The sequence below is a fragment of the Triturus cristatus genome, chromosome 10, assembly GCF_964204655.1.
Source record: "Triturus cristatus chromosome 10, aTriCri1.1, whole genome shotgun sequence".
In the NCBI taxonomy this organism is placed as follows: Eukaryota; Metazoa; Chordata; class Amphibia; order Caudata; family Salamandridae; genus Triturus; species Triturus cristatus.
The window spans coordinates 1,225,834,441-1,225,851,928 of record NC_140593.1 but is presented as its reverse complement, the minus strand read 5'-3'; the positions used below and the strand labels follow the sequence as shown (position 1 = coordinate 1,225,851,928).

The 17,488-nt window shown below is 41.2% G+C and overlaps 1 protein-coding gene across 2 annotated transcripts in view; it reads right to left on the bottom strand.

Annotated features, from left to right (window-relative positions):
* The window catches only part of BCAP31 (B cell receptor associated protein 31), a 167,495-nt gene that overhangs the window by 138,502 nt on the left and 11,505 nt on the right, over positions 1-17,488 (bottom strand). For both annotated transcript variants that reach the window (XM_085629795.1, XM_085629796.1), the window contains exon 3: positions 81-181. In XM_085629795.1, the coding sequence (XP_085485921.1) occupies positions 81-181 (101 nt within the window). The remainder of the gene's footprint in view (positions 1-80; positions 182-17,488) is intronic.

The window sequence follows — 17,488 nt, the reverse complement described above, 5'->3', positions numbered from 1 at the left end:
GATCCACAGAAAAAATAAAAGTGGGCGTAAAGACAGGTTGTAAAATAACAGAGTTCCAGAACAAATTCCACTGTCCTTACCAACTAGAAGAAGCACCAAGATGACTATCAGAACCACGAAGAAGGTATTTCCATAAGTGACCACCAGCTGCACCAAGCGGGACTTGAAGATCTTCTGCCACCTGCAAAAAAAGCCATGGTTAACTCCGAATGATCCATGCAGAACAGCTCAGTCAGTTTCTCAACAGCATAGAACCTCCATACACAGTGTTTTCTACGACAGCAATTAAAACAAGACCACTCACCAAAGAAAGCGTACTAAAACAGGCCTGAACAGTACATACACTCCCAGATAGAATACTGCAATACATGCTGGCCATGAGCCGTCAATGGGCAGAAAAAACTGGATTGGTTGCAAATGTCATCGTACCGAAGTGCTGGGTCTTGAATGTTACACCATAGTGTGCTGGCTGTGGAGGCCAGCAGGTGAGAGGTTTCTGGAATGATCTAGTGCAGGAGAGGTGCAATGCAAAAAAAAAACAACAAAAAAAACCCACAAATCTTCAGTACACACAGACTGCAGCCAACACAGCACCCCATTGATGGAGAGCCGCAACACACAAACAAAACTCCAAATCTCACAACCTGTTCAAATTAACAGTTCGAATAGGAATCCTTGAAAAGTCTGTCTTTGAGAAAACAGGGCAGGTTCCTATACGGAGTCAATAGCAGCAACGCAAGTTGTGTGGCGAGTTATTGTTTCGGCAAACATTGAGACCGTGTTCCATTTTCTGCTTTATCATTATTGGCTTCCACTGGCTGCTTTCATCAGCCTCTGACAATCCTATCAGGCGCCCTGCCTTTCATCGGTTGCCTCTTCATAAACGTGTCGGCACCCGACCTGCTTATTCTGCAGTGTCAGAGGATCTGTGCACACTCTTTTGCACTTGTACCACTGTCATCATCCAAGCCAATCACTGGGCTCTGCTTCAGTCCTCTCGCTCCAGTGTCTCACATATGTCAGTCTCTCATACCGCTGGTGGACAAGAGTCAGTCTGAAGCGCATGCCAGTGCTGGTCACGCCATCCCTTCACCACACATGTATTTGCTTAACATCCCTCACTGCTCTTCTTTTCTCTCTGCCACAAGAATGTTTCATCTCATATCCTGCCTTCTATGTCCTAGGCTAACATCTCCTCCAACGCCCTTCTTGACATTCACACCAAATTATCAAGAGCTGACAACCGAGGCCATGCTGCCCTGGGAACACTGAGTGCAGAAGCTGCCGCCTAATGCCTGGATGACAATGGCCTTTTCCCAAACACACACGGCCATTTCAGTCCAAAGATCCATGAGCTAGAGAGACTTGGGCATCCCTGGTCTCGGTTTTCAGTGAAGGGTAGGAAGGCCTGCCAGTTCCTGTCCTCCTCTCCAGAGTGTAAGTATATATGCATGCATGTTTCTGTGCATGCTTGTAGTTATCTTAGTCTAAAAGCAGCGAGACACTGTGCAGGATTCAAAGGCAAAGACACACTCCACATGGGATTGGATGGGTTTTAAAATGACAGAGGATGGTTACATGTATAATATATTAGGCCTACAGAAAACGAATCTATAGTAAACTTGTAAGGAGGAGAGGCATGAAGCGCACCGGAAGTACGGCGATTACCGCTGCGGACCGGAAAGGGTGAGCGGCCTAGTTTCGGAAGACGAAGGAGGCCCCCTGACGTCATCCGGAGGAGACTGCCAAAAGCACGGTGAGACAGAGCCGGAAGAGAGGAGAGGCGGATCGGAGATGGCAGGAGGACACCGGACGAGCAAGCAGGACAAAGCAAAGGAGGAAGACACGGGCGGCGATGGAGACCCAGGAGAGAGCATTGTACAACGCGGGCAAACCCGGCGGCTCACCGAGGAGAGAGGAAGCCCAGGTCCCTATGCCACCGTCCTGGACACGGACCGTGGTACAAGGCGAGTACTTTTGGTAGGATCGTTTTGGTGGGGGTGGTGGGGAGGCACGAGGAAGTAGGTCACACGTGTGTTTTTTTTTTTTGTACAACTACCACGCCGGCTTTTCCACTCACTGTCCGCTATAAACTGGTGGCGGTAGCACATGCTGAGAAGCCCCTAGCCTGTCAGTAACCCCCGGTTATATTTATTTTTCTTTTGTGTTTTTTTTTTTTTTGTTTTGTTTTTTGTTTGCTGCACCACCAAACCTACGGGAGTGGTACAAGGAGGAGCCAGGAGCTACTCAAAGGCCTGAAGAGAAGACCAAGAGAAAGAAGCAGCCTGTTATCAGATGCTATCCCTGCTGTGAGGAACGCAGCAGTTCCTTTACTTTTGTTTTGACCAAAGAAAAAACAGTTATTGCTTGAGAACCACCCCAAGAAAAGAAATAAACCTGGTTTTCGTTGCAAGTACACCTGATCTGTTCCGTGGTCTCCTTCTTCATACCCCACCCCACTACAAAGTGGTGTCAGAAGTGGGATAAGGTGACTACTGTGTCGAATCATGACACAACCTGTGCCTATTGAGGGCATAATAGCCCAACTGGCTGAAGGACAGCGTCACCTGCAATTAGTGCTGGAACAACAAACACAGACAGCACAGAGGGATCAGGAAGCCTTAAAAGAGCAGGCCAGTCTGCTCACAAACAACCAGCAGGTCCAGGACACTGCAATCCGGCGCCTCACCGATGCTATCGTGAACACAAGGGTGAGACCTAATGTACCGGGGTCCGTCCTCCAAAAATATCAGGACGGGGAGGACCTGGACTATTTCTTTATCAATTTCGAGAGGGTCGCAACCACCGCAGCATGGCCCCAGGAGAGGTGGGGCAATACATAGCCCCCCTCTTATCCGGAGAACTCCAGGCCGCTTACCAGGAAGCCAACCCAGCGGCACTACCGCGTACGAAGGGCCATCCTGGAACGCCTAGGTTGAGACCAGGAATATTACAGAGCCAGGTTCAGAAAAGAAAAATGACTCCTGGGGACAATCCCCATGCCCTCTATTATAGGATACGAGACATGGGCAACAGATAGCAGACACCCCATACGTCCAGCACGGAGGAACTCATTGACAAAATATACCAGGAACCATTTCTGGATGTGTTACCTCCCAACACTAGATCCTGGGTCAAACAACACCCCAATCTGACACCTGCCACCGCGGTTGACCTGGCATGCGCCTTTCACAGGTCCCCGATTTCAAGGCCCATGCACTCCGACCCCCTTTGAACCCTTCACATACCACAGGTCGACCAGAACGCTGAGCCCCAATAGGCCCACGGATGCCCCCTAAACCCACCTTCCCTACTCCTAAGCCCAACTTTCCAACCCCTTCTTCCAGTGGACAAGGCCACCAGTGTTATCATTGTGCCAAATGAGGGCACATTGACCGACAATGCCCTCATCGAACCCCTGCCAGTGAGCCCATGGAGAAAGGTTATTCTCGAGGACAGATATATCTGACAGGGAAAGGGCACCAACAATATAGGAAAGAAATCATCCTAAACGGGAAAAAGCGACAGGCTCTCCAGCATACCGGATGCCATGTTACAGTGGTAGAAGGTTCCTTGATCCCCCACCCACAGATGAGGGAAGAGGAACATGTGAATGCCACATGTGTGCACGGGGACACAAAAACATACCCAGTGGCTGAAGTCCTGTTGGGCGTGGACAACGATCCCCACTTACGAAAAAGTAGGGGTCATCCCCTCCCACCCCGAGGCAGTCATTATCGGAACGGATCATCCTAAATTCAGGCAGTACCTAGAGGAGAATAAGGAGGCCCCTAGCACGTGGTTACAGGATGCACCCTTCAGTGGCAGTGATGTAGAGACCCCAAAGAGCAGGGAAAGGAAAAGCAGACAAGAGAGGCGAAGAGAAAAGGAACTTTGCACACTTACACCACTCTTATCCTGCGTACCCCCTTTCTCTCACAGACGCAGCAGAGACGACACCAGGTAGCTTCTGTACAGCTCAGCGGGAGGATAACACGCTTTCACACACCTGGGAGCAATCCAGGACCAAGAGCCGGAGCAGGTAGGACCCTACTTTATAGTAAAAAGGGAGCGGTTATATAGAGTTGTGAAAGGGGACACACACACACCATCACACAACTGATAGTTCCCCTTTCCTTTTGTGAGCATGTCCTACACCTGGCCCACAACCAAGTCGGAGGGGGTCATTATGGCAAAGAAAACCCCTTAAAATATCTGCTAGAGAAGTACTATTAGCCAGGGGTTTAAAGAGACGTGGCCAGACATTGTGCTACATGTGTACGATGTCAATACGTAAACCCCGGAGGTGCGAAGAAGGCCCCTCTCTATCCCTTGTCTATCATCGACATTCCATACCAACCCGCTTAAAGGACTTAGTGGGACCCCTACCCCCCTCAGCCAGGGGACACAGATATATCCTCGCCATAGTGGACTATGCGAGTCGGTACCCCGAGGCGTTTCCTTTACAGAGTATGACCACTCCCACCATAGCCCAGGCCATGATCTCCTTGTTCTCCAGGGTAGGTTTCCCATCAGAAATCCTAACAGACTAGGGGACCCAGTTTGTATCTCGTCTTATGGCACAGATATGCAAGGTCTTGGGGGTTGATAGAATTCGTACATCTGTATACCATCCCCAAACAGACGGCCTTGTGGAGCTGTATAACAAGACCATCAAGACCATGTCCGCAAGGTCATTTCTGAATCTGGGAGTGATTGGGACCACAAATTGCTCCCGGTTCTATTTGCCATAAGATCACATGAACAAGGATCCACTGGCTTTTCACTTTTTGAGGTCCTTTTTGGGAGGAAACCATGGTCTTTACTCAACATGGCTGTGGAACAATAGGAGGATGAGGATGGAAAACCCTTATTGAAATACGTAGCTGACCTCAAAGACACGTAAACACGGGTATGGGGGTTGGAACACGAACACATGGAGGGGGCTCAACGAAGACAAAAGACGTACCACGATAGAAACAGCAAAATGAGGGAGTTCAGTCGTGGGGATAAGGTGCTACTGTTATTGCCTTCCACTGAGAACAAGTTGCTGACCCAGTGGCAGGGACCCTTTGTCATCGAAAAGCGGATCACCCCTGTCACTTATAGCGTTCTTCTACCCCAGCGGGTTGGGGGCAAACAGATCTACCATGTAAACCACTTTAAAAAAATGGAAGGAACCCCGTAGGACAGACACTCCAGGGACACCCGTACACCTCGTAAGCACCAACAAACCCATAGACATCCCGTCCTTACCCACATAGGAAACCAGAATAGAGACAGTACCCACAGGGGATATCTGGTCACCAAAACAAACTATTCAGTTAAGGGATTTGTTAGACTCCTTTCCAGGGCTCTTTTCTACCATCCCTCGCTTAACTTCCCTGGTACAACATGACATAGTATCCTTGGACAACAAAGTAGTAAAGCAAAAGCCTTACCGAATCCCAGCAGCCCGGAGGGAGGCAGTAGAGAAGGAAGTAACAGCCATGCTACAGTCCCATATTCTAGAACGATCACAAAGCAACTGGTGTTCCCCGGTAGTTATTGTGCCCAAACCCGATGACCGCATACGTTTTTGCATGGATTTCAGGCAAGTGCACGCAACAACCAAGTTTGACACCTATCCCATGCCTCGTATAGATGAACTGATTGAACGCTTAGGAAAGGCCCGCTATATGCCGACCCTGGACTTAACCAAGGGCTATTGGCAGATTCCCTCGTCACCCCAAGCCAGAGAAAAGACCAACTTTACAACCCCCTCTGGTCTATGTCACTTTAGGGTGCTCCCCTTCGGGCTAAAAGGGCACCTGCCACATTCCAACGCTTAATGGACAGAATTCTTAAACCCCACAACGAGTATGCCGCTGCATACCTCTATGACATAGTCGTATTCAGCCCTACCTGGGAGGATCATTTACGGCATCTGGACTCTGTATTCACCACCATTCAAACAGCCGGCCTCACTATAAACCCAAAGAAATCCCTGCTAGGCACAAACACCATTCAGTATCTAGGATACACCATACAGGAAAGCCTTATCAAACCCCAAATAGACAAAGTTGAGACGATTAAGGCAATACCCATCCCGAAACCTAAACGAGAGGTCTGCTCATTTTTAGGTTTCATAGGATACTATCGGAGGTTCCTTCCACACTTTTCCTCCCTAGCCAGCCCCCTTACGGACCACCTAACAAAAAACAACCATCTGTCATATCTATTTGGACTCCTGAACAAGAAAGAAGCTTTTATACCCTAAAAAGGGCTATCTGTATATAGCTCCGGTATTGCACCATCCCGATTTTCACAAAACATTCATTCTACAGACCGATGCTTCTGGAGTAGGTCTAGGTGCTGCGTTGTACCACCCAGATCCGAACAATGACCTCAAGCCACTCCTCTTCATCAGCCGAAAGCTCTATGCACGTGAAACACATTATTCCACCATCGAGAAAGAGTGCCTAGCCATAAAATGGGCTATAGAAGCGCTACAATATTACCTGTTGGGACACTCATTTCTTGTTCTCACAGACCATGCCCCTCTTACCTGGTTGGCACACAACAAAGACAACAACCCTCGAATCCTTTGCTGGTTCTTAGTTTTACAACCTTTCTCGTTCCAGACCATACACATGCCGGGGGCAAAGCAAATAAGCGCTGACTATCTGTCATTGATATATAAAGTGGACAACCCAATATACCCTTGAGGGCTTGGGTAAATACAAATGTACTGGTAGAAGGATGCCTTCAAGGGATTTTTTCAGAATACTTTGTTGTATATTAATTCAATATAGGATAAATATATACCTATAGATCAAATCTCACATGGAGTTCAAGTATTGTAGGATGTACACTATGCTTTCGTCATATATATGTGTATCACCTCAGAGTAGACAAATCAAATAATCAAATAAACATAGGAAGCAAAAGGTGTGTAGAAAAAGTCAAATTTATATCAATAAATGTTATTAAGGGTACCTAAAATATGGACAGTTATACATAAATTCAGAAGGAGAGGGGTACATTCAATGGTTCCTTCACTAAGGGTAGATCAAACACTTTTTCAACAATATTCAAAGATTATGTAGAAAACAGTGTGAAAAGTCGACGTTTCGGTCTTTTAGATTTCAATGCTTAAGACCATCTTCAGGACAAAGTAGATTAAAAAGTTGACCCCTAAAAATAAAGATATAGATTTAGATATACATAACACACACCTTTGCGAAAAGAAAACATAAGCTAATGGTTACATAAGTCAGCTTCAGTATCTATGGCTGCAACCTCTATAAGAGTAAATATTGAAAAACACAACTAAATTTAATTCAATTTGGATGGTATAATTTGCTTTACATGATAGAGACATATTCTGTTGTTGCTCTACACACATCGATAGAAGCCTCAGACCATATTGATATTGATCTAGAGACAGTAGACCCAACCATACATTGTCTATCATAATATTTTTTTTAGAAAACTAGGTTCAAATATTATAGCGACCTATTAATCGGTTGTCATTTCCGCATTGACAATTATCCTCAAAGTTTAGATTATATAGGAACAATTTTGCAAAAACTATTAGTGTTACCTGGAAATGTGCTTTTGTGTAAATTAAGAGTGGATGTTAACAATCTCCGCTTTCAACAGTCGATAGTCGAGTGATACCTTCTTGTAGTCAATCTAATATAGACAAAGTATGCTTATTTTTAAAAAACGTTTTAAAAAAAATTGCAGATCTAAACACTAAATTAGAAGCGATTGATTAAGTGTGTTTTACCTTATTTAAACACAGCAGACAAACGCATCTCTTTGTGATTAACAGGATACTAGTCGTTTGTTAATCGGCCTTCAAAGTGCACAAATTAAGTTTGAAGTATTACTGTGAAAAAATATATAATATTTTAACGGTTTTAGTTGTACTAGAAAACGAGTTGTGTAGTTAAGTCAAGGTATATAGGTTTCGTGTTACCTTATTGTGCATGGACAACTCGACTACTTAGTTAGTCAGGAGGCTTAGGGTTCGAAGCGAAGTTACGAAAAGATCTCTTCGTGGCGTCTAGATATCTTCCCTCGAATATTACTGTAGGGGAATGATGGTAAGCTTAAAGTATATGTATAAAGCGTATTTTAAAGTCAGAGTTAGAGTCTGTAGATCACAGAGACATACCTGACAGCAGTTCAGCATTTGTTCAGACGGCATGGAATCGGGAGACACAAAGTATCAATCTCGCGGTGTGATACTATTTAAGCTTTTTGCCGCCAAACGCGGCCGAAGCAAATTAACCAATCAGCAGAGAGTATAGCGCATTTTACTTGGCAGCCATGTTTGAATGGCCTCAGTTATATACACATTGAATAAATGTATTGAAGTAAACTATTTTTTAAAGTAACATAACGAGTCAGAGAGTGACCTGTAAAAAAGAATGAGTATATCATTTTCGTTTAGCACTATTTGAGCTTATTGACGCCGAAACGACAAAAGCAAACTGCCAAATCAAAAGAGAATTTTAATTGGCAGCCATGTTTGTATGGTCTTAGCTATTCAGTATGGCAAAATATACGTAAAATGGTAATCGAATATATTAGGTAACTTATAGCGAGTCACAAAGTTACGTTCTAGTCGATTTTTGAAAACGAGAGAATCAAAAAAGTAATGAGCACATTTCTCATTAATTTTTAGCCTGAGCGTTATGTAGATGTTTCATGACCATCATTTGAGTGAAAAGCCACAGTGATGTTAGTGGCCATCTTTAAAGGAGACAAAGTCTAGACTCATTTATGTTTGTCACAATCGAGAATAACAGTCTGGAAGTTATCATACAATTTGAATCAAAAAAGAATTGCAAGTGTGTCAAACGTCAAACCATATGTATTGCTACAGTAACTGGCAGAGGGTACACATATCATTACAATATCTAACAATTGGAGCTAAGCAGACTAAAAAATAGAGTCGAATACATAATAGTTCTGAATTGTTGTAGGAAAGAGAAAATATATAAACGACTTGCTGACCTGCATATAAAAAATCTAGTATGTCAAAACACATTTCCATATTTATACTCAGCATGGTTATACAAGGTTATATAGTGAAAAAGTAAGCTTTTAGATAGTTTACATAGCAAATTACAGAAGTAGGATACATTTGTTCCAGTACATGAATTCAAAAGATCATAGAGATGAACAAAGTCACACAACCTTATTTAGTCATATTCTAGTCTAGATTGTAACAGAACATCCATTAACATAGTGTTGTTCATATTCAAGTGCAATTCGTATAGTGACCTACATCAGGAAGAACCTTTAGAGTATAACTAATGTCATGGGAAATCTTAAAGACTGTAGAGATCAAGATCAGAGGAATACAAGGTCTAACAATGCATCCATATTGGTAAGATAAGTTACCAAAGCTCTATATATAACTTGTGTGGATATTGTTGTTCAAGTATATAGAGAGATGTTAAAGACAGGCTAAGGAATGCCATTCAGTTGCGGAATTCAGTCCTCGATTGGTCACATCAGTCAGGCAAATAAGTCTGCCTTCTTTGATACTCAATATCTGGTCAACGTTACTTTGTCTTTTGGTAGATTTGATCACATCTAGTACCCACCAACTCATATCCCTTTCGGAGTGACCCTGTTTTTGGTAATGTTCAACCAATGGGGCATTTTCTGTGCGGCACCGTATACGTGATTGATGTTGTAGGATTCTTTTCTTTACAGGTTGGACAGTTTTCCCAATATAATGTAGGTTGCAAGGACATTTTATGCAATATACCACATTAGATGTGTTGCAATTGGAAAACGTTTTCAGTGAGATGGTGACATTGTTGATCGTGCATGTTTTAGTTATTTGTGTGGTACTGCACGCTCGACACATATTACATTTATAGTGTCCAACAATAGGGGAGAGTTGCTTCATATTGTCAACAGTGTCTTTAAATTCATTGTCATAGGCCTTCACTAGTCTATCTTTTAGGTTAGTACCCCTTTTAAAAGAAAAAAGGGGTTTTGAGGAAAATTCAGATAAATTTCTCAATAGGCTCCAATGTTTGCTAATGATCTTTTTAATAGCATTTGCGTGAGTGCCAAATGTAGAGACACAAGCCAGTTGTGGTTGTTGTGTGCGGTCTTTGACTGTCAGTAATGCCTCCCTGTCATTAAACCATGCACGTTTCATGGATTTCTTCAACAGTTTAGATGGATATCCTCTAGCTTTTAATTTTTCTTTGAGTTTGTTTGCCTCTAAAAAGTAATCATCTTTAAATGTGCAGTTCCTGCGTAACCGCAAGAACTGCCCAAATGGCAGTCCATCTTTGAGTGCTTGGGGATGGTGGCTTCGGTATTCCAGGAGAGTATTTCTAGAAGTGGGTTTTGTATACAAAGTAGTAAACAGATGGTTCGTGACATCATTCTTGATGGTGATGTCTAGGAAATTCATCTCAGATTTATCGTACTCAATAGTGAATTGCAGATGGGGGCTTCTTTGATTTAACCAGTTGTGAAACGCTACTAGTTCTTCTTGTGTACCACGCCATACCAGAAATACGTCGTCTATATAACGTAGCCATTTTTTGATGTTTACAGAAAATGGGTTAGATGGATTAAGAATGAAGTCATTCTCAAAGGTGGACACATAGATATTGGCGATGTCTGGGGCGTAAATTGCACCCATTGCTACTCCTTTAAGTTGTTGGTAGAACGTGTTTTGGAATAGAAAAAATTTTCACAGAGAGAGATACGTACACATTCTATTATGAAATCTGTTGGCACCTGATGTGGTCTTGGTCTAGTGTCCAAGAGTCTGTGTAAAATTTGTATAACTTCTTGTTGTGGAATATTTGTATACAAACTTTCTATGTCCATAGAAACCAGATATTCATTTATAGGATCAAAGTCATAATTCTCGACTGTATTGATCACGGCCATAGTATCCCTTATGTAAGAGGGTTGGTTGATGGCAAAAGGTCTAATGAAGTAATCAGCATATTGGGCCAAGGGTTTCAAGATGGAGTTACAACCCGACACTATTGGGCGTCCTGGTGGATTTGTGGGATCCTTATGCACCTTTGGGAGCATGTAGATTGCAGGTACCGTGGGTGTTTTATTAATAAGGAAAGAAGATTCCTTATCTGTAAGCCATCCTCCGTCAAGACCCTGTTTACTTAATTTCGATATTTCTTGTGCCAATCTGTTAGTGGGGTTAGTTGAAAGTTTCTTGTAGTGGGATGTGACCGAGAGCTGTTTAAGGGCCTCCTGGTTGTATTTTTCTCTATCCCACAAAACTATACCACCACCCTTGTCCGCAGGTTTTATAAGGACATTAGTAAGTGACTGTAGATTCTGTAGTGCTGATTGTTTCTCTTTAGAGAAATTGGATTTATATTGCATCCTCTTATTGAAGAGATTGTCAATCTCTATGAGTATGGCATTCTCAAAAGTTACACTTTATATATCAGTTTTGAGCGCAGACACTGGTCTGTTGTGGACCACTTTTCAGTGGTTTTGTTTGTTTGTTTGTTTATTCATTCATTAAATAATTCTATGTCTGAAGCAGAGACATTATCATATTCTGATGAATATATTCTAAAAATTGCAGGGGGTCCCTCATTGTTGGGCAATAAGGGATATACGACCACACTCCCCTATGAATCAGACCTAAATCAACTAGAACGTCTCAAAAAGAAATTGGTACGGACTGAACTGCATGCCAAATTTTTGACAGGCTGCGTTAATGCTAACATCATTCCAACTGGTTTACAGATCCGTAATATACCAATAATCTTTACAGATGACGATGAATTCAAAGTAGGTTTTAGCTTTTCGGCCAACAAGTGCTCCCGCACTTGGATGGTGTTAAGCATAGAAACGGCCCTTAGACAACTTAAGACCTCAACAAAGGAAATAGAAACCCTAGAAAAAAAGATACTAGGAGATTCAGCCATCACAAATGGTAAATTCCTCTTAGATAAGGTTCAACAAACGATAAAAGAATTTGAGGAATTTAATGCTCACAAAAAAACTGAGAAACTCCAGAACGACATCAAAAGGTACAACAAAGAAGAGACATATCCGTATACAAAAAGATTTTTATAATCCTCAAAACTCTGCACAAACGACAAAGAAAAGAATTACTTTTTCCGATACAAACTCAGACACAGGTAGTGATCAATCAACTGATACATCGTATCGTCACTACGACCAACAACCCTCAACCTCCAGACAGATTTTTTTAGGCCAGGATCGCCGAGTGACAGGTCCACCTCGGCGCCAGCGGCCCTCCAAACGAGGATGGTACCGCAATCAATACACGCCAGGGTTCCGCCAGACTCGCAATCAGTATTACGAATGGTAGATCCCAATCAAACAATACCGATTTTTAATCTATCTGCACACAACCTATCAGAACAAGAGATTGCAGTGCTCTCAGCGGGCTTGAGTTTTGTTCCCACCTACAGGAATGATTTATTCCAGACTAAACTGGAAATTTATAAATTCTTCCGTACTGTGAGATTAAAAAACTATTGTACAAATAATGATATAAGATCTGATTGTGGAGTGACAGGTCTAAGAAATAGATAAACATTCTATCCCACCAATTCTATGATCCGAAAGGAAATTGTAACTTTTGAGAATGCCATACTCATAGAGATTGACAATCTCTTCAATAAGAGGATGCAATATAAATCCAATTTCTCTAAAGAGAAATAATCAGCACTACAGAATCTACAGTCACTTACTAATGTCCTTATAAAACCTGCGGACAAGGGTGGTGGAATAGTTTTGTGGGATAGAGAAAAATACAACCAGGAGGCCCTTAAACAGCTCTCGGTCACATCCCACTACAAGAAACTTTCAACTAACCCCACTAACAGATTGGCACAAGAAATATCGAAATTAAGTAAACAGGGTCTTGACGGAGGATGGCTTACAGATAAGGAATCTTCTTTCCTTATTAATAAAACACCCACGGTACCTGCAATCTACATGCTCCCAAAGGTGCATAAGGATCCCACAAATCCACCAGGACGCCCAATAGTGTCGGGTTGTAACTCCATCTTGAAACCCTTGGCCCAATATGCTGATTACTTCATTAGACCTTTTGCCATCAACCAACCCTCTTACATAAGGGATACTATGGCCGTGATCAATACAGTCGAGAATTATGACTTTGATCCTATAAATGAATATCTGGTTTCTATGGACATAGAAAGTTTGTATACAAATATTCCACAACAAGAAGTTATACAAATTTTACACAGACTCTTGGACACTAGACCAAGACCACATCAGGTGCCAACAGATTTCATAATAGAATGTGTACGTATCTCTCTCTGTGAAAATTTTTTCTATTCCAAAACACGTTCTACCAACAACTTAAAGGAGTAGCAATGGGTGCAATTTACGCCCCAGACATCGCCAATATCTATGTGTCCACCTTTGAGAATGACTTCATTCTTAATCCATCTAACCCATTTTCTGTAAACATCAAAAAATGGCTACGTTATATAGACGACGTATTTCTGGTATGGCGTGGTACACAAGAAGAACTAGTAGCGTTTCACAACTGGTTAAATCAAAGAAGCCCCCATCTGCAATTCACTATGGAGTACGATAAATCTGAGATGAATTTCCTAGACATCACCATCAAGAATGATGTCACGAACCATCTGTATACTACTTTGTATACAAAACCCACTTCTAGAAATACTCTCCTGGAATACCGAAGCCACCATCCCCAAGCACTCAAAGATGGACTGCCATTTGGGCAGTTCTTGCGGTTACGCAGGAACTGCACATTTAAAGATGATTACTTTTTAGAGGCAAACAAACTCAAAGAAAAATTAAAAGCTAGAGGATATCCATCTAAACTCTTGAAGAAATCCATGAAACGTGCATGGTTTAATGACAGGGAGGCATTACTGACAGTCAAAGACCGCACACAACAACCACAACTGGTTTGTGTCTCTACATTTGGCACTCACGCAAATGCTATTAAAAAGATCATTAGCAAACATTGGAGCCTATTTGAGAAATTTATCTGAATTTTCCTCAAAACCCCTTTTTTCTTTTAAAAGGGGTACTAACCTAAAAGATAGACTAGTGAAGGCCTATGACAATGAATTTAAAGACACTGTTGACAATATGAAGCAACTCTCCCCTATTGTTGGACACTATAAATGTAATATGTGTCGAGCGTGCAGTACCACACAAATAACTAAAACATGCACGATCAACAATGTCACCATCTCACTGAAAACGTTTTCCAATTGCAACACATCTAATGTGGTATATTGCATAAAATGTCCTTGCAACCTACATTATATTGGGAAAACTGTCCAACCTGTAAAGAAAAGAATCCTACAACATCAATCACGTATACGGTGCCGCACAGAAAATGCCCCATTGGTTGAACATTACCAAAAACAGGGTCACTCCGAAAGGGATATGAGTTGGTGGGTACTAGATGTGATCAAACCTACCAAAAGACAAAGTAACGTTGACCAGATATTGAGTATCAAAGAAGGCAGACTTATTTGCCTGACTGATGTGACCAATCGAGGACTGAATTCCGCAACTGAATGGCATTCCTTAGCCTGTCTTTAACATCTCTCTATATACTTGAACAACAATATCCACACAAGTTATATATAGAGCTTTGGTAACTTATCTTACCAATATGGATGCATTGTTAGACCTTGTATTCCTCTGATCTTGATCTCTACAGTCTTTAAGATTTCCCATGACATTAGTTATACTCTAAAGGTTCTTCCTGATGTAGGTCACTATACGAATTGCACTTGAATATGAACAACACTATGTTAATGGATGTTCTGTTACAATCTAGACTAGAATATGACTAAATAAGGTTGTGTGACTTTGTTCATCTCTATGATCTTTTGAATTCATGTACTGGAACAAATGTATCCTACTTCTGTAATTTGCTATGTAAACTATCTAAAAGCTTACTTTTTCACTATATAACCTTGTATAACCATGCTGAGTATAAATATGGAAATGTGTTTTGACATACTAGATTTTTTATATGCAGGTCAGCAAGTCGTTTATATATTTTCTCTTTCCTACAACAATTCAGAACTATTATGTATTCGACTCTATTTTTTAGTCTGCTTAGCTCCAATTGTTAGATATTGTAATGATATGTGTACCCTCTGCCAGTTACTGTAGCAATACATATGGTTTGACGTTTGACACACTTGCAATTCTTTTTTGATTCAAATTGTATGATAACTTCCAGACTGTTATTCTCGATTGTGACAAACATAAATGAGTCTAGACTTTGTCTCCTTTAAAGATGGCCACTAACATCACTGTGGCTTTTCACTCAAATGATGGTCATGAAACCTCTACATAACGCTCAGGCTAAAAATTAATGAGAAATGTGCTCATTACTTTTTTGATTCTCTCGTTTTCAAAAATCGACTAGAACGTAACTTTGTGACTCGCTATAAGTTACCTAATATATTCGATTACCATTTTACGTATATTTTGCCATACTGAATAGCTAAGACCATACAAACATGGCTGCCAATTAAAATTCTCTTTTGATTTGGCAGTTTGCTTTTGTCGTTTCGGCGTCAATAAGCTCAAATAGTGCTAAACGAAAATGATATACTCATTCTTTTTTACAGGTCACTCTCTGACTCGTTATGTTACTTTAAAAAATAGTTTACTTCAATACATTTATTCAATGTGTATATAACTGAGGCCATTCAAACATGGCTGCCAAGTAAAATGCGCTATACTCTCTGCTGATTGGTTAATTTGCTTCGGCCGCGTTTGGCGGCAAAAAGCTTAAATAGTATCACACCGCGAGATTGATACTTTGTGTCTCCCGATTCCATGCCGTCTGAACAAATGCTGAACTGCTGTCAGGTATGTCTCTGTGATCTACAGACTCTAACTCTGACTTTAAAATACGCTTTATACATATACTTTAAGCTTACCATCATTCCCCTACAGTAATATTCGAGGGAAGATATCTAGACGCCACGAAGAGATCTTTTCGTAACTTCGCTTCGAACCCTAAGCCTCCTGACTAACTAAGTAGTCGAGTTGTCCATGCACAATAAGGTAACACGAAACCTATATACCTTGACTTAACTACACAACTCGTTTTCTAGTACAACTAAAACCGTTAAAATATTATATATTTTTTCACAGTAATACTTCAAACTTAATTTGTGCACTTTGAAGGCCGATTAACAAACGACTAGTATCCTGTTAATCACAAAGAGATGCGTTTGTCTGCTGTGTTTAAATAAGGTAAAACACACTTAATCAATCGCTTCTAATTTAGTGTTTAGATCTGCAATTTTTTTTTAAAACGTTTTTTAAAAATAAGCATACTTTGTCTATATTAGATTGACTACAAGAAGGTATCACTCGACTATCGACTGTTGAAAGCGGAGATTGTTAACATCCACTCTTAATTTACACAAAAGCACATTTCCAGGTAACACTAATAGTTTTTGCAAAATTGTTCCTATATAATCTAAACTTTGAGGATAATTGTCAATGCGGAAATGACAACCGATTAATAGGTCGCTATAATATTTGAACCTAGTTTTCTAAAAAAAATATTATGATAGACAATGTATGGTTGGGTCTACTGTCTCTAGATCAATATCAATATGGTCTGAGGCTTCTATCGATGTGTGTAGAGCAACAACAGAATATGTCTCTATCATGTAAAGCAAATGATTATACCATCCAAATTGAATTAAATTTAGTTGTGTTTTTCAATATTTACTCTTATAGAGGTTGCAGCCATAGATACTGAAGCTGACTTATGTAACCATTAGTTTATGTTTTCTTTTCGCAAAGGTGTGTGTTATGTATATCTAAATCTACATCTTTATTTTTAGGGGTCAACTTTTTAATCTACTTTGTCCTGAAGATGGTCTTACGCATTGAAATCTAAAAGACCGAAACGTCGACTTTTCACACTGTTTTCTACATAATCTTTGAATATTGTTGAAAAAGTGTTTGATCTACCCTTAGTGAAGGAACCATTGAATGTACCCCTCTCCTTCTGAATTTATGTATAACTGTCCATATTTTAGGTACCCTTAACATTTATTGATATAAATTTGACTTTTTCTACACACCTTTTGCTTCCTATGTTTATTTGATTATTTGATTTGTCTACTCTGAGGTGATACACATATATATGACGAAAGCATAGTGTACATCCTACAATACTTTAACTCCATGTGAGATTTGATCTATAGGTATATATTTATCCTATATTGAATTAATATACAACAAAGTATTCTGAAAAAATCCCTTGAAGGCATCCTTCTACCAGTACATCTGACTATCTGTCATGGCACCCTTTCACTGAATGGCCCCAACGTCCATTCCTGAGGGGGGAGAGGCATGAAGCGCACCGGAAGTACAGCGATTCCAGCTGCGGACTGGAAAGGGTGAGTGGTCTAGTTTCGGAAGACGAAGGAGGCCCCCTGACGTT